This window comes from Protopterus annectens, chromosome 6.part0 (genome assembly GCF_019279795.1).
Source record: "Protopterus annectens isolate FY-2018-M chromosome 6.part0, PAN1.0, whole genome shotgun sequence".
NCBI classification, from domain to species: domain Eukaryota; kingdom Metazoa; phylum Chordata; order Ceratodontiformes; family Protopteridae; genus Protopterus; species Protopterus annectens.
The window spans coordinates 333,677,353-333,702,312 of record NC_056737.1 but is presented as its reverse complement, the minus strand read 5'-3'; the positions used below and the strand labels follow the sequence as shown (position 1 = coordinate 333,702,312).

The 24,960-nt window shown below is 39.6% G+C and overlaps 1 protein-coding gene across 1 annotated transcript in view; it reads right to left on the bottom strand.

The window, feature by feature from the left end:
- The window catches only part of SNX6 (sorting nexin 6), a gene marked incomplete in the record, with an annotated part of 1,213,439 nt that extends 1,197,821 nt beyond the window's left edge, over window positions 1–15,618 (bottom strand). The window contains 2 exon segments of the mRNA XM_044074093.1: window positions 15,325–15,372; window positions 15,511–15,618. Of these exon segments, the coding sequence (XP_043930028.1) occupies window positions 15,325–15,372; window positions 15,511–15,516 (54 nt within the window).
- Window positions 15,619–24,960: the final 9,342 nt, after the last annotated feature.

Sequence of the window (24,960 nt, the reverse complement as noted above, 5' to 3'; positions counted from 1 at the left end):
TAGGAGGCTTTTTTTAATAAATGAATGTATGCTTAGTAGCAATTCTGTATCTAGCCCTCATCTCTCCATGGAAACGATCTGAAACAGAAATTAGTTGCAGTCTGGCAGAGAATGATTGGCTGGGAAAAATAAAAGAAACTGGCTAGACTCCGCTGGGACAGCTATACAGATGAGATAAAACCAGTTAGCACTTCAGTATTTGAAGATGTACATCGTTTTGTTTTGTGTCTTAGTATTAAATAGGTTTTAGAGGGGTATTCGGGGTTTGTATGTCTGTCTTGAGGGCTTTCAATAAAACAAAGTTTTATAAGACATGACATAGGCTCAAATAGATATGACAAGAAATGTTCAACCTGCTAAACAATGTATGCATGCAACACGAAAGCTGGAACTAGATATTAAACAAAAAAGGTGTTACACATAAAAGGGGGGATACCTTTTAATACAATGATGCTTTCTGTAATGTCTTTGGTTGTAAATGGTCTCACAGATAAATACAAAAAAGAATACTGAACTATATTAAAAATGCAGAGTGCAAATAGCCGTGTTACAGGAGATGCACCTAGAAAAAAAAAATGAATATGTGAATTTGATAAGAAAGGTTTTCAGGATGGTTATTCAGTGGAACACCTGGGACAAAGGAAAACAGGGAGTACTTATATTACTGCAAGAGGAGCTCCAACAGTGACAGAAAAGGAAAAAAACAGATAATGGCAAATTTGTAGTGCTACAGGGGCTACTAGCAAGGTAGGAGGATTACACTGGCATGCATTTATATTCCACCTAAAATTCCCATCATGGAGCTTAAGGAAATTCTGTGAGAAATCAAGTTTTCAGCAAGGAATATTACTTATATGTAGGAAAAGGAATTTGATTTGAAGCCGTGAGGATGTGTCGGGGGGGGGGGGGCAGAAGGGAAAAACGTAACAAAGGTGGGTAGTCGTTAAGAAATTTATGAAAATATTTGCCATGGAAGATGCAAATTCAGTAACAGGAGTTTGGAGTGAATTTGCACATTCCCCAATATATAAAAACTGGGCTAGGCTAGACAGAACTTAGATATCATAGGAACATGTGCATTTAATTGAAGGTCTTGATATGCACCCAATAACCATTTCAAATCAAATCATGCGCCAATAACCAAAATACGAACAAATGATAATGAAATGAAAATGAGACAACAGCACTTTCCCACCTATCTGCTAAAGAGGAATTTAATGGGCAGTGGAGATTATTCAGGAGCTATTCGAGAGGATAAAAATTACTTCTGAAAATACAGCTAGGGAGTGGGATAAAATTAAAGGTGGAGTTTAAAAATAAGGGAGAGGGAAAAAAAAAGAAAAAAAGAGCTATGGTTAAGAAATAAGAATTAGAGGGACTGATAAATGTTAAAGCACTGCAACATATGGGGAATCTCACAGAAAGAGAGGATTCAGTTCAGTATGCTAAGCAGACAATAAGGGATTACCTCTGCTGTTAAGCCACTGTTTGGTAACACTAGAGCACAAAAACTTAGCACAACGACTCAGGCAACAAAAAGTAGAAAGGGCTGTTGCCTAGCTTAGGGAGCCGAACCAACAAGGAAGGTAACAAGATCCTGTAGAGATATTAGAAGTACTTCGGAAATTCTATGAAAGTTTGTATAAAGCAAAGAAATATGGAAATCAAGAAAAGATACAAATGGAAAGGTTTATGAAAGAATTAAATATGCCAAGGTTAGAGACAGAGGAGGCTCAATTACTAACGGTTAGGATAGGAGGAAAGCAGATATAAATTGCGATGTATAACCAATCTACAGGAAATCCCCCAGGAATAGACAGACTGTGTTAATGTGGAAGAGTGGAAGACAAGGAAAACTGAATGATCTGGAAGGTTTAACAGTATTTAAGAGAAGTATCAACATCCTGGAAGAAAGCAGCGCTAGCTGTAATACCTAAACAGGGTAAACATCCATCAAAATCTAGCTTCAGACAAGCCCATTTCAATACTAAACCTTTATAAAGTGTTGTCTAGAATGCCTAAAAGAATTGCAAAAGTAATGCCAGAATTGATTGATATGGATCAATGTGGTTTTCTGGAGGGGAGGCAAACAACCGACATTAATAGAACATTGATGATCCAGATGGAAGCAAAATGTAAGAAAATACCATTGTTGTTGGGGGCTCTTGATGCAGAGAAAGCATTTGACAAAGTAAGCTGGAACTTTACGAGTAGGGCAATGGAAGCATTTGCATTTCCTGAAAAATAAAATTGAGGGATCAGAGGCAAAAATTAAAGTGGGTGGGGTCTGAGCCAGGCAGGGGTATGCTCCTTCCCCTTTGTTATTAGCATTATATTTAGAACCATTGGCAAAAATTAAGGGAATCAGAAATTCAATGATACAATTGGTATGGCAGTCAAGAAAAGCTGGCTCTATTAAGATGCATTACAGTGTTGTGGTACATTTTTAGACAGTTTCAGATCTTTTCAGAATACAATATTGATGAAGCTAAAACAAAGGCAATAGCAATAAATTACATACCCACATATGAATTAGTTCAACAATATCCCTAGTTACGGGGACATGATCAAATAAGTACGGATTAAAAATTACTCTTCCCACATAGCTGCCACACCAGAAAAAAAAATACAAAGACTGAGAAAATGGAAACTGATAGCAAGATACAAGCAGTTAAAATGTTTTTAGTCCCTTTAGTCTTATGCACAGGTCATGCATATTTGTATCCACCAGAGAAGATGTGGATAGCAATTAATAAAGAGCTCAAGGACTTTATCTGGGAGTGGAAGATGACAAGAGTCAAGTGGGACAAGCGGATTCTTCCAGTATAATAGGGCGGATTAAGATTACCCAATTTGAAGGGGTATTTCAGAGCTAAAACGAAACACCAAAGCAGAAAATCAGTAAAAGTATGTGGATATAAAAAGCAGGACATGTTCTATACTACGTAAAAATAAATACATTCTTTATTTCGATAAAAATAGGATAAGCACTTTCGTCTTGACTTGTATTAAAAAAGAGACTGATAAAAACACAAATTTTCCAATTTAAAGAAGTAAAGGCAGTGACCTCATTTCCTCCTATTACTAAAATATTATAAAGTGGTAGCACATATATACAACCCATACACCTGAAAATCAAAGACGATCAAATTAGAAAGGATATCAATGACAGTAATATGAAAACAAGTCATAAAATTGCATTAGATATCCTTGAAAATAAAAATAAGAATAAATAAAACTCGACTGCCATTATTTTCATCCTATATTGTTATAACTTAGTAAATAACAGAAATACATCTAAAAATAGTATAGGATGTCTATAGAATGTGTAAACCAAAAATTAGATGCCCTACTATCACCTATTCAAAGCCTTTTATTTTAACAGACAGAAACATAATCATTCAAGCTTGGCCAATATAATGAATTCAAGCGAAGCTGCCAAGAGAGTTCCAGCTTCTCTAGTAAATATGGCCAGGCTCCCCCACGTTCAGATATTATAGAATCTAAAATTATAAATTTAAACTTATGCTTTACATCAGTGTGTTTTGCTAGGGAATTACATTCACAACTATCACGTATATTCCCAAGGTGTTCCCCAATTCTATTCTTCAATTTGTGCTCAGTTTTGCCCATGTAAAAACAAGGGCAACTGGAGCAAAGCGCACAATATACCACTCTTTCAGTAGTGCAACAAAATCTCTCTCTAAACCTTATTTTTACCCCAATCATTTCTAAAATAAAAAACACATCAGTTTCTAAGATGTACTGCAAAACTTACACATACCACATTTATGCATATGCCATTTATACTGCTTGTAATTATTCTGTTCAAACAAAGTCTTCAAAGAATATCCTTTTCTGTAAACACAAATAGGTATGTCCCCTAAGAAGTCTCTCATGTCCCTGTCATTACTAATTAAACTCCAACTCTTATTTAAGAGGATTTTAACCATTACTGCATCCCTATTATATGTTGTTAAAAAACTACATTGATAGGATAATGCACTACTAGAGGTATTAGTTTTAATATCAGTTGAAATAGAATGTAGCCGCTGTGGTAAGGCAGTAGCATTGTTACCACACGGCAAGAGGTTCCCGTTTGATTCTCGACGTGGCTTGGGAGTGCCTTCTGTGTGGAGTCCGCATGTCCTCCCCACGGTTGGGTAGCGTTCGAAAGACATACGTGCGTAAATGGGAGTGCCTTCGTTGAAGGTAGGGCATCGGGCTGGCACCTCGGCGTTTCATAAAAATCTACTGCCAATCATTAGCGGACCGGAGTTCCGCTGTGGCGACCCCTTACCGGGAAAAAGCCAAAAAGACAACATTAGTTGAAATAGAATCTGCCTGTATAAATAAATCATGTTCTGCTAATTTTTGCTGAAAGGGGTGGCAGCTACTAAAGTGAAGAACACTATTAGAGTATGTATCCTTACGAAAGATTTCAGCTAGAAATGTTTTATTAACCTCATCTTTTATTAATAGTATATCCAAGTAAGAAATTACCCTTTTACTGTATAAGTAAACTTCAAAAAATCTGTTGTACTATTATAAATGTATTCTAAGAAAGAGGATATCATCTCACTCGGTCCTTCCCATAAGATGAATACATCATCCAGGTAACACACATAGATGTTACAGTATGGGAAAATTGAGAAAGAGAGATTTTGTTGCACTACTGAGTGGTGTACTGCACGCGTTGCTGCAATTGCCCTCGTTTTTACGTGGGCAAAACCGAGTGCAAATTGAAGAACAGAACTGGGGAACACCTTAGGAATATATGTGATAGTTGTGAACGTAATGCCCTAGCAAAACACATTATGCTCTACCCTGAACATCAGTTTAAATTTATAATTTTAGATGGCCATATTTTTTACTAGAGAACCTGGAACTCTTGGCAGCTTCACTTGAATTTAGTATACTGGTCAGGCTTGAATGATAATGTTTCTATCAGTAGTCTATTAAAATTAAAGGCTTTGAACAGATGATAGTAGGGCATCTAATTTTTGGTTTATGCATTCCATGGACATCATATATTATTTTTTTAGATGTATTTCTGTTATTTACTACGGTATAACACTATTGGATGAAAATAATGACAATAAAGTTTTATTTATTATTTTTATTTCCAGGGATATCTAATGCAATTTTATGACTTGTTTTCATATAACTGTCATAATTAATATCATTATTTTGTCTAGAATTTGTTTCTAATTTGATCATCTGTTGAATTTTGGGTGTATGGGTTGTATATATGTGCTGCCACTTTTAATATTTTAATAACAGGAGGAAATTAGGTCACTGCCTTTACTTATTTAAATTGGAAAAATGTGTGTTTTTATCTGATTAAGTCTTGTAGCACAAGTAGAGACAAAAGCGCTTATCCTATTTTTATCAAAATAAAGAACATATTTATTTTTATGTAGTAGAAAATGTGTCCTGCTTTGTATATCCATGTACTTTGTATTTCAGAGCTACACAGTTAGGGCTCCTATACATAACGCATACATAACGCATGCAGAAACTACAAAGTGGAAAGGGATGATGATGATGATGAAATGGAGGTGGGGGGCAGGAGAGACTGGATTTTGGACGCAGGCCTTGAAGAATACAGAATATTTTATCTATAAAGTAGTAGAAAGTATCCCAAGAACTAAGCCAACACAGGAATGGAAAAAGGAGATTCTGCCTCTAGGGATGACTGCAACTAGGGATATAGACAATAGGCATGATGGCAAAGGAACCAAGTTACTTGGAACAAATATTAGAGAAGGAAAGATGATAGAACAGGAGGACACCATGAATTTGGACTCAGGTTAGAGACAGATATCAATCCCTGACAGGGAAGGCAGAGTATAAACAAAGAAAAAGAAAGACCAGCACTTACAGTTTTTAGTAGAATCTAGAACAGAAGCTGCCATTGAAAAAAGAATTAGTAGAACACAAAATATTACATGATAAAGAATCAGAAGAGGTTAGAAAGGGTTGGGAAGAAAGACTGGATAAGCAGTTCTGTTCTTTTTCTCCTTACTTACCATCCCTGCTATGAATAAAGAATACAGCATTTAAAGTTTTTTAAATTGACTTTCTCCCAACTAGAACAGTACCTTACTGTACTGTGGTAGTTTCACTTTCAAAAAACGTTTATCCCGGCCTGGAAAAGCTTGCTACAGACTCCAATTCACAACGTCATCAGGGCCACTGAATACAGGTAGTTTTCTGACCAATTCTGTCCCCAAACTGATCACAATGACCATCCTAAAAAATCCAGCCATGCTGTAACGTCACAGCTCCCTGGACCTTCCCCTACAGAAAGTAAAGGCTAGAACAAGAAAAACAGTACACGAGTCAAGTCTCCTGCTGTGAAATGTCAATCACAGCAGTAACAGCTCAAAATACCCTTAGCACTTTGACAGCTAGGGAAGTTAGGTGTGAAGGGGAATGGGAGAGGAGTCGAAGTAGTACAATTCAGGCTTCACAAAAGGCTGCAGTTTAGCCATTCTAAAAAGAAGCAGCAGTAAAAAGTATTTTGAAAAGTCTGCTCTGTGGCATTTGCACCATGTGTTTAAAGCAGTCATTGAATGGCACGAAATGTTACTTAAACCTGAAAGACAGCAGTGTATGCATGTAAAATCAATGCAGTGACAGCAGCTTTAGGAAGAAAGAGGCCTGCATGATGCAATTGTTTGACAAGCACTGCATTAGGCAGCCTTCTTCTTTTGGCTTTTCCTGGGTAGGGGTCGCCACAGCAGATCACCTGTCCGCTCATGATTGGCAGTGGAGTTTTTTTTTTTTTTTACGGTGTCGAGTTGCCAGCCCGGTGCCCAACCTTCCACAGAAGGCGCACACACTCATACCTAGGGCCAATTTAGACTGTCCAATCCACTTACAGCATGTCTTTGGGATGTGGGAGGAAACCGGAGCACCCGGAGGAAACCCACGTGACCACAGGGAGGACATGCAGGAGACTCCGCACAGAAGGCACCCCCAGCCGGGAATCGAACCGGAGATTAGGCAGTCTAAACAATCAGAATTACTTTAGGATGCCAGACCCCATGTGGCCAGACTCAATTACTTATTTAAAAAAAAACTGTAAATAGTCCCACAGTGCTGTTAAAATGTACGAAACACCAAAACATGGTGAAATAAACGAGTCTGTGGGTATGGCTCTCCTTTAAGGATTCTCTGTGGGTATGGCTCTCCTTTAAGGATTCCCTGCAGGATACACAGTCAGAGATGCTAGATAGGCCGATTATTGTGATGAGGGAGATGATTTTTCTGAGCTATGATACAGATTACCCAGACATGGTAAGACCTTGCTGTGTCTAATTATGTTAGCTGCCAAAAACCAATTACTAGAAATCAAAATCTACACCAACTATACTAGAAGTAGTGAATATATAAACAGGATAAAACAACTAGAATGGAGTTCTTTAGAAAAGGGTAGGAGCAAACTACACAGGAAAAAATGGGAATTGTGGAATATTTACAAGTAAGGAATCCTTACAAGGAATATAGGAATACCTACAAGGGAGGAATGAGGTTTAAAAGAAGGCAGGGCTTAAATGAGCTGTTTGTTTCTTTCGGCTTTTCCCGGTTAGGGGTCGCCACTGCGGAACTCCGGTCCGCTAATGACTAGCAGTAGAGTTTTACGTGCTGGCTTGCCAGGCCTAACGCACAACCTTCAACGAAGGAACGCCCGTTCACGCATGTTGCCTCACAGAAGATGCTCTGAGAATCGAACGGGCAACGTCTAACTGAGGTGACAACGCTACCGCAGTTAAATGAGCTATGTAATGTATGAAAATGATTGGGTAGATAAGTGATGCATGTTTGCAACTGGGAATACATCAGTATGGTTTGTGATGTAAAAATATTTGCAACCAAGATTGTGTAGGTGTGGTTTGTTTTCAAGTATGACTGCCTATGTCTCAAGTGATGGTTTAATATAGATGCGTCTTGCTAAAAAGGGACAGGCATTGAATAATTTATGTAATGCTGCTTAGGTTATACGATTAGCACATTATATGTGAGGTATAATGTTTGTATATGTTAATAAGTTAAACATAGTTTGATTACTTTTATGTAAATGCAAATTTGTCTATATCAAGTGCTAATTCAACAAAAGGTGTTTACCAAAAAAAAAAAAAAAATAATGTTAAGGAAGTACAGAAGATGATCGCTTAACTTGCAATGTGTGATTTTTTTTTCTACAAAACTTTTAAATAGAGGGATACATATTAGGCTTAAAGCTGAATTTGTACAGTTCTAAAGTAAGAGGAAGCAGTCAAATACTAAGCTTATGAATAAATGTACCTATTAAGATATCTTACTTTTGAAACTTTTGAGTGAGGCACTGTTTGAACCATTTTGCGGTTTCCAATAAAGCAAGGAATGTGGCCAAAGCTCTTTAGGTGGATGTTTACCTCACTCCAGAAATGCTTGGGAAAGTGAATGAAGGTGATTTTTTTCATGGCAGGTACTTAGCTTTCTGCCTGCATTGGGTCTTATTTATTAAATGTTCCATAACTTAATCTATTGCTCCTTGGAGTTAGGAGTGAAGCCATTTTTCCAGTCTTTCCAAGCTTTGTCACAAACACATTAGAGTTTTCACCTCTTGAGAGTCAGTCAGTCAATGTTCTCTTTAAAAGCCTAGAGATTATGGAAAAGGGTGCATTTTCAAAGTTTTAAGTTGTGAGAATAAGGTTGACAGCATAGATTGATCAGTGAGGTAGAGATTTGAGGATCAGTCTACTATTGAAAGATTACCCTTCAGTATAGTTATTAAACAGTGGTAGTCTCTGAAAGTGGGCAGGTGATTTAGACTACTGGAGTTATTGTTGTGGAGGGGGGGTAATGGAAGTCAAAAACTGAGAGGTGGTTACAGGGCTGATGGGCACAGTCACTATTTGAAGGAGTTTTAGTCTGGCAATGAACTCTGAAGTGTCAAAACACAAGTGGGCCCAAGAAATTTAAGCTAAAGTCCCCAAATATAGAATAAGTTTGTCTGCAGGGATGTTGGTCAGGATGATGTTACTTCAAGAGTTGTGACAGTGATGAAGCAGGAGGTAGAGAGAAAACTACAACACAAAGATTTTGGTAGCCCTGGCTGGAAGTTTAGCAAGGATGCATTTAAGTTCATGGTTATTTGTGGGGCTGGCCTGTGCCAATACAGACAGGTTGAAAATTGATCTGTGCAGTAGCACAATACCACCTCCAGTTTGAAGACCAAAGCAGGAGTAGCTGTGGCAATTTTAGTCTGAAGAAATGGATTAAGTTGTGGTGGTCATGTTGAGTTAGGAATCTGTAACGGCAAGTAGACTGAGGGACTTTGAAGAAAAGGCACCAATTTTCTTTTTTTGCATTAACAAGTGCACAGGACAAAGAATTTTACATTAGAGTGTAAGAGTGACTTAAGTTTCAGGGGTGCTGGAGTGGTGTACGCAGTGGTTAGCTCATACTGAGCCTGTGTATATCTGTTGTTGAGGGGGAGAGACAGACAGATTACTGAGCAAAGCTTGCATTTACTAGTAAAACTGCTAATGTAATATTAAGTGAGTTGTTATACGTCTGAGTAAGAACGGATAAAATAAAAACAGCTAAAATAAAAACAAAAAAAAAGGAAAATACTGTTATATGGTATGTTTGGTGAACATCAGAAGGAGAGTGGTTTTGGGTTATAAGAACACCACCATTTCTGAATGTATTTTCAAATTATATTAATAGCCGTTTGGTACATTTTAAAACTTGTTGCTTTAAGGGAGCAGTACATGTGGAGAAGAGTTTAAAGTTGGCAAATTGTTCCAGGAGAGAGGGTACCCCCCAGAATTAATATGTGGTGTAATTAAAACTTGTTGCTTTAAGGGAGCAGTACATGTGGAGAAGAGTTTAAAGTTGGCAAATTGTTCCAGGAGAGAGGGTACCCCCCAGAATTAATATGTGGTGTAATTAACCAAATACAAAAAGGGAGATGTAATGATAAGTATACCCCCCTTTTAGTTAAGAACATAAACACCAATATGAATAGTAGCAATGAGAATGGGTTGGAAGACAACACTGTCAATGGCAATATGAATAGTTATTGCAATAAAAATAAAAACAAACAGTTTTAATGGAATGCCATACCTTACCCTTACATACCACCAGGGAATAGGTTGGTTAAGAAAATGTATCAATGAGACTTGGGAGATGTTTAGGGACATGTCGATTAAAACTGATGTATTTAAAATGGATATACAATACAGTTACAGAAGGAACATGAATATTAAGAATATATTAGAGAGAAAAAAGGTTAACATCCAAAGTACCAGTAGAAAATGTGGGACTTTCAAGTGTGGTAGGTGCGCACAGTGTGCATTTATATCTGGACAAAAAGAGTTAAGACTACCCAGTCTTAGAATGAATTTAATAGCCAAGGATTACAGTAGCTGTTATACTAAAGGAGTGGTGTACCTTGCATATTGCAAAGTCTGTTGGGAGTTATTATGTGGGTAAAACTGAAAGGCACTTAAGATCCAGAATTTATGAACACATGAGGGATTAACAAACAAAATGAAAATAACGCTTTGTATAGACAAGTGTTAATTTGTAAAACAGCTGATTTTAAATTCTGGGTTATAGAGGTCCTGATAGGGGTGGAGATTGGGAAACGCAACTAGAGTTTAAAGAAATGATGTGGCAACTCAGATTGGATTCTTGTTGTGGGAAGGGTCTAAATGACCACATCTCCAGCACCCCAGCATTGAAAATGTTTGCAGCAGACCCAAAAAAAATATGGATGGTTACAGTGACAAGTAATTTTATTCATTTATTTATTTATTTGTTCCTTGTACCTTTACATTCACGATTATCATCAAACTACTACATATCACATATACATACTTTTTATATACATACTTTTTATATACATACATACATACATAATTATATATATTTTTTATATCCATAAATATTGATATTTTCTTAGTTAGAGTTTATGTATTATCATAAATTACTATTTATTTATTTATTCATCATTGACTACCATTTATTTATTATCTTGGACTTGTATACAAAACATTCATACATGGTTTTAGCATACAAATATATATATATATATATTTTTTTTTATTTCATTTTACTACAATGTACTTTTACGCAGTACCATGGTATTTTATTTAGTAACCTCGGTTTGTTTTCTTATAGTGATGCTTTTTGTACTGTGATGTATTTAAAGGCATTAGTAACTTATTGGCCCTTTAAGATTCCAAAAGATCCTGGTTAATTAGTGTCTTATGTATAAAAAGAGTGGTTTGTTTCATTTCATGGATTCTGATGAAGTCTCCGATTTGGAGACGAAAGCGCTCAATCCATGAATTTTATACAACAATTTCTTTAGTTCAGTGGTTCTTTACTACTTTGTGGATTTATTCAATAAACTTTTGGGTGATTTTGCGGCAGTATCGTGTGAAATTACTGAAGATCTCCTTTACTGTTTACCTGATTGCATTTTTTTGGATTTTTGCGGAAGATTTTAAAGTTATTGGATTTCTGCGGAAGAGTTAAAGTTATTGGGTAATGTGGGATTTGGGGCAAAAGCGAAGCAAAAAGCAAGTAGAATTAGAGTATGTGCAGGTGACAGAGCAAGAGACAGTGATGAGCTGGGCATCAGGTCAGACACTAATCCGAAGCCAATATGTTTAAACAGTGAATAAATGCCCCAAAACGGCTGAAATATTACAGCATTTTAAATCAGGCAGACCGTTATACAAATCATGTACTCTATAAACACAAGCTACTTGGGTACTGGAAGAGGGCAGTGAGAAAGGGAACCCTTTCCTTTGAACGTTCTATTTAAAATGATGCGTGAACTGACAATTATTTTGCCTATTCACATTTTGAACACATGGGGTTGGACTTTATGCGTGATTGGCAAACACTGAAATTTAGGGAGTGTTCTTCCACCCACCCTCCGCTGGTGTGGGATTCTGAAGTTGGCAGCAGAAATGGTGGTATCCTCCTTCAAAGTAGTTTTGCCTAACTGTGCAGTTGAGTAAGTTTCTTCACTGATGTGAAGACACACACACACACACACACACACACACACACACACACACACACACACACACACACACACACACTTGTGCATACATGGAGGGTTTGTGTACAACGTACAGAGAAAACATTTTCTTGGCAAATGTCATTTGACTCAGACCATACAAAAATTGCATTGTCATAAAATAACAAAAAACAAAGTTACCAGAAGCAACCCCCCCCCCCCCAAAAAAAAATCATGTACCCCTGGCAGAAAGAGCTGCTTTTTAACAAGTCAGAACTTTAGTCTTCTGTGTTAACTACCACACTAGAGCATAGAACCCACAGGGGATTTGATCCCACAGTCCTCCCCAATTATTGTAGAAAGTACTCGATGCTCAACTAAACCAAATGATATAGCAATCAGGCCTGCATACAACCTACTACTGTTCTACTCAACTTTCTCTCATCCATTTTCACAGTTGGGTAGGAGCAATTTTCCAAAGATCGGAATGAGATACACAAAGGTAAATTATTGAATATGGGAAGAAAGAGATTGGGATTCAGAAAAAAATCTCAATGCAGTTTACTGCTAGTCTTTGCTCAACCACAAAATGTATTCGGAGGGAACCTCCAAGTAGAGCTATCATAGCCAATTAATTAGGCAGATGAGAGTAGTGCACTACAATGCTACCCTCCTTACTTCAGCATGCCAACATTTCCAGTAATGTGATGTTGCTATATCATTAGGACATAGGAGTAGATGCTTGAGCAGCTAGGTATAAGGATGGGGAATAATTAAATTACTGCAATCCAGGCAGCCAAAGTATAGGACTCTTCATCCAAGTATTTTTCAACATATATTTTATTTAAACATACAGAATTTATGGCCTACCTCTCCTAAATATAGGTTCATAGGTAGGTACTAGGCTATCGGCCCTAGGGCCCATACAAGCCTAGCCAAAAAATGTACCCTGACTTTCGCCACCCAAGAAAATTATTTTCCTGTGCCCCTGTCGAGCAGAGCCACAGAAGTGATCCCCGGGGTGAATTTCCCATTTCCCATCCAATCATCAAGATTTTTCTTGAAGAGTGCTAATGAGGAGCTCTGTTTGACATAGATATGAAGATAAAAAAAGTGTTAGTGCCAAAATAATCATCATACTGCAATTTCACCTTTTACCAGCACGACAAGAGTAGAAAACAGCATTGAAATACAAACTTGTGTTTGGTAATCAATTAAGCAGGACTCTGCAGCAGATGTCGACCACCATTTCCCACCAATCCAAAAATACATCAGGCATAAGGTAGCCACTAATCAGGAACCTATGTCATTAAACTACACACCATACAGGAAAGTTAGAAATGTCATGCAGTTACAGAACAAACCACCACACAGGAAAGAACAAAACAATTTTAAAAAAATGCATAGTTACATGCATCCTTTAGATCTACTCATACGCCAAATGCATTTTAGATATGCGTATATATTACATACTGCAGATGCCATATTACAAGTTTATTCAAGAGACATAAGAAATTGAAACATATTCAATGACAAACCTCTGGATATACCATCCTTCTGAGCTGCTGGACTCTGGTTCACTGGCCACACCTGTCAAGTTATGTAAGCTTTCCAACAGCTGCAGCTACTAGGACAACTTTTATACCAGATACATTATTAAAATGCATCAATACTAACAAACAGAATTGTCTTTAACTACCAAGTAGCAGCACCTATGTAGCAAAAAGACTTTAATAGCACAGCTAAAGGGTGGCACACTTATTTCTGGTTTATTTCCCCCCCAAAAAACTAATTATTTGTTTACAAAAGTAAAACACGTGCAATGTCAGATCCATACCAGTGCCAAGAAACATAATATATATTAGTGGGCACATATAATTTAAGGGGAAAAAATGGTACAATGTTAAAAAATGAATGCATAGTAAAATGTTTAACACTATGCTGAAGCAAAGTAGGTTCTTCTTGGAATACAAACACACAGCTACCACCATTTCAGTTTTAAATACTGCATAAAGAAGGACACACTTGGCCATAATTAAGACATGATCACATCACCTGAACAAAAGCAAAGAAAAACAAACATTCAATGGACAATACAATGAAATGCTAACAACTTTAAATCATGTAACTTCAAGTTGCAATGCAACACATCAACCCAAGAAAGTTAATTAACTTTCTTGTATTCATAGAAAACATTAAAGATCTGTGTTATCATGCCAAATACACCACGGCAGGCTTATCCACACAAACAAGTTTAATGAAGATTTATAAATCTTCACCTTTTTTTTCCTGCAGTCTGCAATAGTTCAGATCTCTTTAAAGTCTCTGGAATGTATTACTTATTTTCACCACATCTTTTCTTCTTTCACTGAGACATGCCTCTTGTCTTGCCTGCTACCCATATTTCAAATATAATTAACACCTTGAGTGGAAGAGAATTATGAATGAAACAATTACCTCTCCATGATCCAGACATACAATGCTCAAAACATGTAGTAGCAACCCAAAGACTATGCACCATATAAAATTTTCAACTGTCCCTCATTTTACCTCATACCTTAGCCATGTCCCTTCTAAAATGTTTGAGGTTTTTATAAACTCAGAATTACATGTCAGAGTTTCATGCTTATTATGGTTCAGAAAATGCACGTTGGGCAAAGCCTGTGCAAATAACTTTTATAAGTGACTTAGAATAATACTGTACCTGATCAGTCTATGTCTGTCTTTACATACACCCTCCGTCCATTATTTTGGCTTTGGCCAGAATTCTTGAGCAAAGTTGTTTACAACTATGCCATGCACTTACTGTCATCTACCCCCCATCCACCCATCCCGAAAAAAATGCTCATCTATACCAGACAGGATTTTTTTCAACGTAAACAAATCTAGGTCAAAAATACTGCTCCTACTTATATCGCAGCTTCAGAATTGCAAAAGTCACGAAAACTCACATAACTGAACAGCTATAACAATGTTTAATGTACAACGTATCAGTACGTGTAACAAGCAAGTGCTTATTCAATGTCACTATGTTTTACAGTGTCTCAACTATACTAATAAATTAATACAAATTCAAAATCCACTGTTTTGAGCACTAACTGTAAAATAAGCCTTACAAGTAGTATCATTTCTGTAGGTACCGTAGACAATACAACCTACTTCTTCCACCGGGGTGCCCACAGACAACAACATAACACTGCTGAAAATTATGCAATGTAATCAACATCTACTCTGTAAAATGAGAGCATCAATATAAATTACAACTGAAAAAAACTATTATAATAACTTACAGCTCTGTCCTCTTCAGAGAGGAAATCAGGACCATCATCCAAACCTTCCTATTACAACAAACAAAGCAAAAGAGAATCACAAAGAGTAAAGTTAGTAAGTGCAGCACTACACTGCCTATTTTAAATAAAACTACAGAAGTGTAATACGTAAAAAAATGAAAAGGTATAAGAACTGAAAACACCCACCATCATGGCTGCTACTTGCAGCGGAGTTGTGGCGCCCCGATCACGTGAGAGATGTCGCTTCTAGCACGTGGTGTAAACTGACTGCCGGCGGAAGACAACTTTATGTGGGACACTTATCCCAACAGTAAAAGTGAAAGCGCGTGACTTTTGGTTATGGTGTATGAATGACAGATGAAAAGGGAAAGTATAGAGTTGGTATTTCTATCAGTTTATATGTAATCTGTTGAAACAGATATGTACTTTTCTGTATGTTGTACTTTAAATTTAGATGTTAATAGTAAAATCCCACTCAATTAAACTGTATTATCTTTTATTTCTACGACAGTCTTCACGACATCGTTGGGTAATGTGAGTGCTGGCAAATTTGTATTATAATTTAGTTTACCTTGCAAGTAAGGTTCTAACATTCCAACGCCTAGTAAAAGACCGTCCTAAAAGCAGGAGGTAAATAGGGTTGCCACCTTTTCAAATGCCCAAAGTGGGACATTTTTGGTAGAAACGTCAGATTTTGCTGGTCGAAACATACCCACAGCCAGTACAGAGGACAGAACTTCACTTTTTTCCTAAATAAAAGCGTATTCGTGTAGCATTTTAGTTGCTTATTCTGTTTCTTATAACATTTAGGTGTTTCATATACAGACTAACTGTTTTCTACAACTATTACATAAAATATAGGAAATAATTTTGTTCTAAAATCTCAGGACACAACTGCTCCTCGCAAAGTGGGACAGGTGGTAACCCTAAATTTTTTTGCAGATATGTGTGTGTATAAAGCAGACACGGGCTTTGTTTTACTGCGCAGTAACAAGTCCCACCTAAACACCGCCCAATATAGCTGGCGATATGAATATTCATTGTTTATTCGTAGTTTACTATTTTCCTCAATGTAATCCGATATCGGAGTTGGTGTATTTAATGGGGGGGGGGGGGGCATACCTCTCAACCTCTTAGCACAAGAAATCTGGACAAAGCCATGAATAAAAGTGAGACAAACGCCCCCAAATAGGGACATTTTTTTAATTTTGCCCTTACACACTTAGAAAGTTGATAGTATGAATCTTCTGAAGGATATGAAGTGTGAAACTTAAATGTCTGTCATTATTTGCTAACTTTAATTGTTAATGATTTACCACTAATTTGCAAGAAAACCGCAATTTTATGAAAAACAGACCAAAAAATATGAGGCCAAAATCTGGACAGTCTGCGAAAATATATATATATATATATATATGTGTGTGTGTGTATACATATATATATATTTTTTTGGATGTACAACGCAGCTTTTGGTACATACCATAACGTTCCATGTTAGTTGTCTTCTTCTTGCCTTCTTTCTTGCTGGATGGGTTCGGAGCCGATCCTCGGCTCCGACTCGGCCTATACTATAGCTCGAGAGCTATTTTTACCGGCTCAAGGCAGCCCTATAACCCACAATACCATGCGCTAACTCCCCAGATCTCGTTTGGAAGCTAAGACATAGTATAAATATATTATTATAATCCTCATTTGCAAGTACGGACTCCCTGCTAGTAACACTAAAGATACGGGGAAACTGTAACATGTTGTATCTCCAGAAATGGAAGGACTCAGAGACCTCAAGCCTGTCCAGGCTAGGAGGGAGGGACGCAAGAAAGAAGGCGAGAAGAAGACAACTAACATGGAACGTTATGGTAAGAACATAACTTCTTAATGTTAAGTTGTTATTCACACCTTCATTCTTGCTGGATGGACAGCGTCCCTAGCACCTTAGTCCTGGGTGGCTCAATGGAACAGACTCCTGAGTACAGTGGAACCAAAGTCAGCTCTATTTCTGGAGGCTATATCAAGTTTGTAATGGGCAATAAAGGTATGTTGGGAAGCCCATGTAGCTGCTGCACATATGGCATCTAATGGTAACCTTGCTTGAAAGGCCGTTGATGTTGATAGTGCCCTGGTTGAATGAGCCTTAGGCCTAGACGGAAGTTGCCTGTGTCTCAACTCATAGACAAAGGTAATAATAGATGTCAACCATCTGGAAAGAGTAACCTTTGATACTGGAAGCCCTTTCTTTCCTGCAGCATAAGAGAGAAAGAGCTGGTCTGACTTTCTGAGTTGTTTTGTCCTGTCTAGATAATACCGTAGTTGGTGATGAACATCCAATGAATGTAATTTCTGTTCAGCCCTGTTGGAATAGTCTGGGAAGAAGACAGGCAAGTCAATGGAGTGGTTTAGATTTGCTTCAGAGGACACTTTCGGTAGGAAGGAAGGATTTGTTCTGAGAGTTACCCTGTCTTTGTGAAAGACCAAATAAGGGGGACAGACAGACAAGGCTTGAAGTTCCGATACCCTTCTGGCAGATGTTATGGCTACTAAAAACAGAGTTTTCCAAGAAAGAAGCTTGAGGGAGCAAGAGGCTGCAGGTTCAAAAGGAGGCAGAATCAATAAGGTTAGAACTAAATTCAAATCCCATTGTGGGAGCGGATCCTTAACTGGAGGCCTAAGCAAAAAGATGCCCTTGAGAAAGGCTTTACAGAGTTTGTGGGACATAATATTTGCTTCCGAGAGCCCCACATGAAAATTAGCAATGGTCGCTAATTGTACCCTGATAGTGGCTGACGATGATCCTGAATGAAAGAGTTCCGCCAGAAAGTCTAGAACCTTATGAATGGGTGCATGGAAAGGATCTAAGTACCTAGCTTGTGCCCAGAGCGAAAAACACTTCCATTTACTCGCATACGTCTTCCTAGTATTGGACTTATGGGAAGCCAGAATGATATCACGAACAGGAGGAGAAATAAGGGGAAGCCTGGCTGTGGCTGGAAGTGGAGCAACCAAGCTGTGAGGTTTCGGGAATGAAGAGACTGATGCAGCTTGCCCGTGAGATGGGTCAACAGATCCGGAAGGGGTTCCAGATGCCAAGGCTGTTCCAGTAGGTAACTGTGCAGGAATGGAAACCATACTTGTCGAGGCCAAAACGGAGCAATGAGGATCATTTTGGATCTCAATGCGGTTGCTTTCTGAATTAATTGTGGGATCAATGGTAAGGGAGGAAAGGCATATAGAAGACCCCGGGGCCAATCGTGAACAAGAGCGTCTCTGGGGGGATGGCCTGGTAGAGGAAAGAGTGTGAAGAAGTCGAGGCACTTGCTGTTTTGAGGAGTTGCGAAAAGATCGCAGCAAGGCTGGCCCCACTTCTGAAATATTCTGTCTGCTACTGCTTGATTTAGAGACCACTCGTGAGGCATGAGGATAGTTCTGCTCAATCTGTCCGCTATGACGTTGGACGTCCCGGGGATGTGCGTTGCTATCAGAAACCGTTGAGAGGAAATCGCCCATTGCCAAAGTCTGAGTGCTTCTTGACATAGGGGGTAGGACTTTGTTCCACCCTGCTTGTTTATGTACCACACCACAGACATATTGTCCATTTGAATTGCTATAGTCCCTGTGAGAAGAGAGCTCTGAAGGGCTTGCAACGTTAAAAGCACCGCCCTCATTTCCAGGACATTTATGTGCAGGTGGCGTTCTAATTGTTGCCATGTGCCCTGGACCGTCCTGCCCTGATAATGCCCCTCCACCCGATCAGGGAGGCATCCGTTTGTCACCGTGGCAACTGGGGGGGGAGAACAAAGGGTCTGCCCTGAAAAAGCTGAGGGGAAACCATCCACCAGGAGAGATGATTCTTGCATGATGGGGTTATCAAGATGTTGTGAGTCATTGGGAGCTGTTGAAAGGACCACTGAGAAAACAGCATCCACTGGAGGAGCCTCATGTGGAAGCGGGCTAATGGGAGTAGAAGAATCGCTGCTGCCATGAGGCCTAACGCTTTCAATACTAGCTTGACTTGAACTCTGTTGGGCTGAAACAGGGACTGAACATTCCGCCTTATGTCTGTCACTCTCTGAGGTGGTAATGTTGCAGACATTTCTGTGGTGTTTAATACGGCGCCTATAAAGTTTATACATTGACAAGGCGACAAGGAGGATTCTGCAAAATTTATAGAAATACCTAGATTGTTGCAAAGTTGAATTGTGTAATCCCTGGCCATTATAAGATGCTGCTTGGTGGTAGCGGAAATGAGCCAGTCATCTAGATATGGAAACACCTGGAATCCTTTTTGTCTCAGGTGAGCCATGACCACTGCCAAGCATTTGGTGAACACCCGGGGTGGCTGTGGTGAGACCAAAGGGCAGGGTTCTGAATTGATAATGACTGGCTCCCAGCCGGAAGCGGATAAACCTCCTGGAGCGCCTGTGTATCTTTATATGATAGTATGCGTCCTGGAGGTCTAATGAGCACATCCAGTTGTCTCTGCCCAAAAAGGGTAGAATGGACTGTAGTGTTACCATCCGAAATTTTGTCTTTTGTACAGAGTTGTTCAATCTGCTGAGGTCCAAAATGGGTCTCCCGTCTCCAGTCTTTTTTGGTACCAAAAAGAATCTGGAGTAGATTCTGGATCCTAGCTGATCTGCTGGGACTGCCTGGATGACTCTTTTTTCTAACAGCTTTTTTATTTCTAGCTGTGCCTGAACCCTTTGTGCGGGTGGTACGTCCGGTAGGGGTCTTGGCGGTTGTACCGGAGGGGAATTGAAGGGAATTTTGTAACCCTTGGATATGATCTTCTGTACCCATGTGTCTTGGGAGAGAGATTGCCAGGCTTCCGGGTACAGAGATAATCTTCCCCCGACTGCCTCCAAAGGCGGACAGTCGGGCAGTTTCTCAGGGATGCTGAAAGGGTTGGTCAGGGAAAGATTCCCTGGAACCCTGATTCTGTGGACCCCCCTCTGCCCCTGGGGCGGCGTCTGTTATTATTCCCCCCTCTGCCTCCGGGGGGAAATTCACCACGTGCGGCAGGCGCGACTCCCTGTGGTTTGTGGAACCACATCTTTCCACCCCTCTGTCCCTTAGGATAAGGTCTAGAAGGTGTGGAAAAATGGACTCCCACGGCAGAGAGAGTCTTACCATCTTGCTCGCATCTGGTGAGGGTATTCTTCACCTGAGGTCCAAACAATTCTGAACCATCAAAGGGGGTGTTGGTGAAGGACGCCTTGAAGGGATCGGCAAAGTTATAGAGTCGCATCCAAGCGTGACGTCTCAATGCAATACCTGTGCCTGTGGCCCTACTCGCTCCATCGGCTGCATAGGAGATAAGCCGCATGGAGGAGTTAACAATGGAGTTCAGGGTGGCCAGCTGGGAGTTCATCTTGTCCTGATACCCCGCAGCAGAAGGATCCTGTACAGTTTCACCCAGTTCTTTGAGCAAGTCTCTCTGAAGGCGGATGAAATGACATAAATAGTTCAGCGATCGCATAGTAAAGGTCACTGAAGCAAATGTCCGCTTGCCGTACCTGTCCATGGTCCTGGACTCTTTGTTAGGAGGATGAACAGGTACAGAAGGATCAGCCAATTCCTTCTTAGTGGCTGCTGCTACCACCATAGCATCAACTGAAACACCTTTGGTGAGAAAGGATTTGTCCTCTGGTGCAGAAATAAATTTAGAGGGCCTCCTAGGGGTAGGTTCCATTGAATCAGGAGATGCCCACGCCTTTCTAGCCACTACCGCCATTAGTGGGTCGAAAGGGGGAGACACCCAGGAGGTGGAGGGGCGAGATCCAAAAGCGTCAAGGTAAACCGACTCGTCCTCGGAGGGTTTGAGAGTGGACCAATTTCCCCTCTGTTTTAGGATCTCTAGGATGTCTGAAAAAGAGACATCCTCAGAGGGGGATCTCGGGGAACCCTCCGACTCATCCAAGTCGGTGTCCGACGTGACAGACTCGGGGGAGTCTTATGTGCTTCCTCTTGCACTTTCTTTTCCTAGGGGGTTCCCTTGAAGCTTCAGGGGAGGCCTCGGAAGAGGAGGACACACCCAACGTGGGTACCCTACACTTTGGATCTCTGCTGTCAGATGCAGGAGGATGGCCAGAGACCGTAACAGGCACTGTAGAGGGAGGAGCTGCAGAACTTAACCTTGGAGTGGACACTGAGTCCAGCATGCTCCTCATCACCTCGAAGGCTCCCCCATCAGGTACCAAGGGTAGTCCTGGCTCCGAAGAGACCCAAACCACTCCTGGCACCAATAGAGAAGGCTCCGAGAATGATGGGGCCGAACTAACCAGAGCCGAAGCTCCGAGAGGGAGAGCGGGGTCAGACAAGGGTCCGATGCCACTCGCCCCCTCGGAGCCGACAATCGAGTCCCGGTGCCCGGACCTCTCCACGGACGGAACCAATGAAGAGGTCGGAGCCAATGACACCGGAGCCGAAGGTGGAAGTATCGGCTCCGACGTGGGCAAGGTTACGGTTCCGACAAACTCCGGCTCCGAACTCGAGAGGTGAATCGGAGGAGGAATTGATAGGGGTACCAAAGTTGCCACAGTCTGGTGAGATGGGCTCTGGAGCATTTGGGCTAGTGCCTGAGATTTTATGAGCCTACTGACCACCATCTCAATGTCATGGTTGGAGAGCCTGGATGACCTGGAAGAGTGAGTCCTATGACTCCGCTCCAATAGGAGAGGGGATCTCGGAGCCGATCGGACGGATTCTAGTGAGGGGGATATAGAGCACTTGCGCGCTGAGGTCGGCTCCGATGCTGGTTTCGGAGCGGATACCACTTTGCCCGCCTCAGATCCGATTGGAACCGATGTCGGAGCCATCTCAATAACGCCAGCCCTCGACTCAGAAGCTGGAGCCGAGGGGTTGGCGGTTTTTGAAGACTTCCCTGAGCCAGACTTGGACGGGGAGTCATCAGGCTTTAACAAGCCCCTTAAGATGAGCTTATTACGCCGCTACAGCACGAGTCACACTTCTTGAATCCCGAGACCTTAGTGTCTTTGGACATAGTCCTAACAACAGAAAACACAGTTATCACAGTCAGTCCACAAACACACTCAACTTAAAACTAGAAAAAGTTAAGGGAACTGACTAAACCCACACACAGACACTGTAAGGGGTGGGGAAAACTAAGGTAAAGCCCGTAGGCCCAAAGATAAAAATTAACTAAAGAAGGGAAGAAGGGCTACAAAAGGGCTGTAATGAATAAATACAAACAGTAGGGACCTAAAAAAGGGGATCTAACTTGAAAAACTACCTGAAATTAGTTTTATAGAAAGAATTCTCTTTACTGACCTGAGCCGGTAAAAAAAGGCAACCTCGCAGCGAAGCGGCAAACGAGATCTGGGGAGTTAGCACATGGTATTGTGGGTTATAGGGCTGCCTCGAGCCGGTAAAAATAGCTCTCGAGCTATAGTATAGGCCGAGTCGGAGCCGAGGATCGGCTCCGAACCCATCCAGCAAGAATGAAGGCGAGAATGACAACTTAACATTTAACATTACAACGGAGCATTTTGTACATACCAAAATTATGATTTATTATTCATACTATGCTGGACAGTTGGTGGATTGTAATTAGTATTCGACCGACCACAGTTTGTGGTACATGCACCGGTTTTTGGATTTTGTTTTTTGATTCTAAGTTTAACTCTTCACTGCCACTCCTTCTACTGTCTCTTCTTTTCTTAACCTCTAACCTCCTATCAGCTCCTTCCTCTCCCTACACTTTCAATCCCTTCACCACACTATATCAAACTCACACACTATGTTATAATACCAAGCCTTTTCACCATCACCAGTCTAGCTCCTCACACATACACATACACTTATGAACATTCCTCACTTTGACTTGTAAATATACCAAACTTACCCTCAAATATCCTAACCTCGTTATTCATTTTAACACTGACCTCAAACTTAGTGGAGACATCCACCCTAAGCCAGGTCCCAAGAACAATTCACTGGAACCAAACACACTTCCCCATACAAATACTAACATTAATTTCACTCCCACCCCAATAAATCAAACCTCTTTCTTCTAAATATGAACCTCAGGAGTCTATCAAATAAAATACATGAATTTCAGGCAACTCTTGCACTCTACGCTCTTGACACAGCATGTCTGACTGAAACCTGGCTAAAACCCAACATAAGGAATAGTGAAATACTAACCCAAGGATACAACATCCACAGAATGGATAGACTAAACAAAGCATGGCTATCACTTATCAAAATACTTTCAATCTTCAACTCCTTGAACCTAACCCTCCAAAATTCAGTAACATAGAACTGCTATTTACCAAACTTGTAGTAAACTCAAAAAAAAAAATTATAATTATAATAGTTATTTACATCCCACCTGGAAACAATCCTGTCACAATTGAGGACTTCCTCCACTGGGCATCCCTTACATTCTAACAAGAAACAATAGTTATGGGTGACTTTAACACAGACTGAATTACTTGTTCCGCTGACAACCCATCAAATTTCATGCACCTTTATGGATTCTTGTGAAAAGGCACCAAACCAGGCAGAAGCACGAACAAAATGAGGAGTCCACAAGCTAGAAGCACTGGAAAGCACGAGCAGTTTAATAAATCACACTAACGCACGTTGTAAAACAGAACGTTTTCGTCTTCAACTTCATCAGAAAATGAACTGTAATCACCATAATGTCATATATATATATACACACACCCACATTTAAAACCATTTAAAACCACCAATCACAGTAAGAGAACCATTTAAGTTAATTAACACACATTAAAAATTTGCCATCTAAATGTTAAAAAGCATCAGTAATATCATATATAAATATTGTAAAACTTCCACACACTAAAAACTCTTATAAGATAAAAAATATATATATCATTCAAATAAGAAATAATAATTGATGTAAACATTTTTTTTAAAACCTAGCAATTGATGTTATATATTTGAAACCTAACAGAATAAAAAATGAAATTATATCCCCCTCCAGTGGTAAACCTTAAAACTACATTAAAATACAATTTGAGTACTGAATAAATGTTCAGCACATAACTTCTATAACTAAATTAATGTTGTATATCACAGACTAAAAATCTATTAGTTCTATTTATACAGGTACTTAAAAAGAAAATTAATCCCCTTTTAGAGCTTAGCAGATCTTAATTTAAGTACTGGTGCTAGGGATAGCATTTCATTGAGCCCTGGGTTTCTACCTGAATCCAACACTAGCTGCCAGTATAACTCTCTGTATTCAACTAGTGTTTCCCACATACCACCCCTAGGATTCATTGTAACAACCTCAAGTATAAAAAATTGAAAACCAAGGGTTTTACATTTAGTAGTATGCTTATATAATGCATTCCTTTCATTCTTGGTTTTGATTTCGTATAGATGTTCATATATTCTCTGCTTCAGTTTTCTTTCACTTTTTCCTATGTAAAAAGATTCACATTCTTTACATGTTGCAATATATATAATACCTTTCGTATTACAGTTAGCATAGGTGTTTAATATTAATTTCTTTCTCCTAGCCTGCAAATATATGTGGTCTCCAACTGATAGAAATAAACAATAACTACAACTACCACACTTGTACAAGCCTTTCTTTTCCTTTTTTCTGTTTTGTGTACTGCCCCTGTTTAAACCCCTCTCTAATAT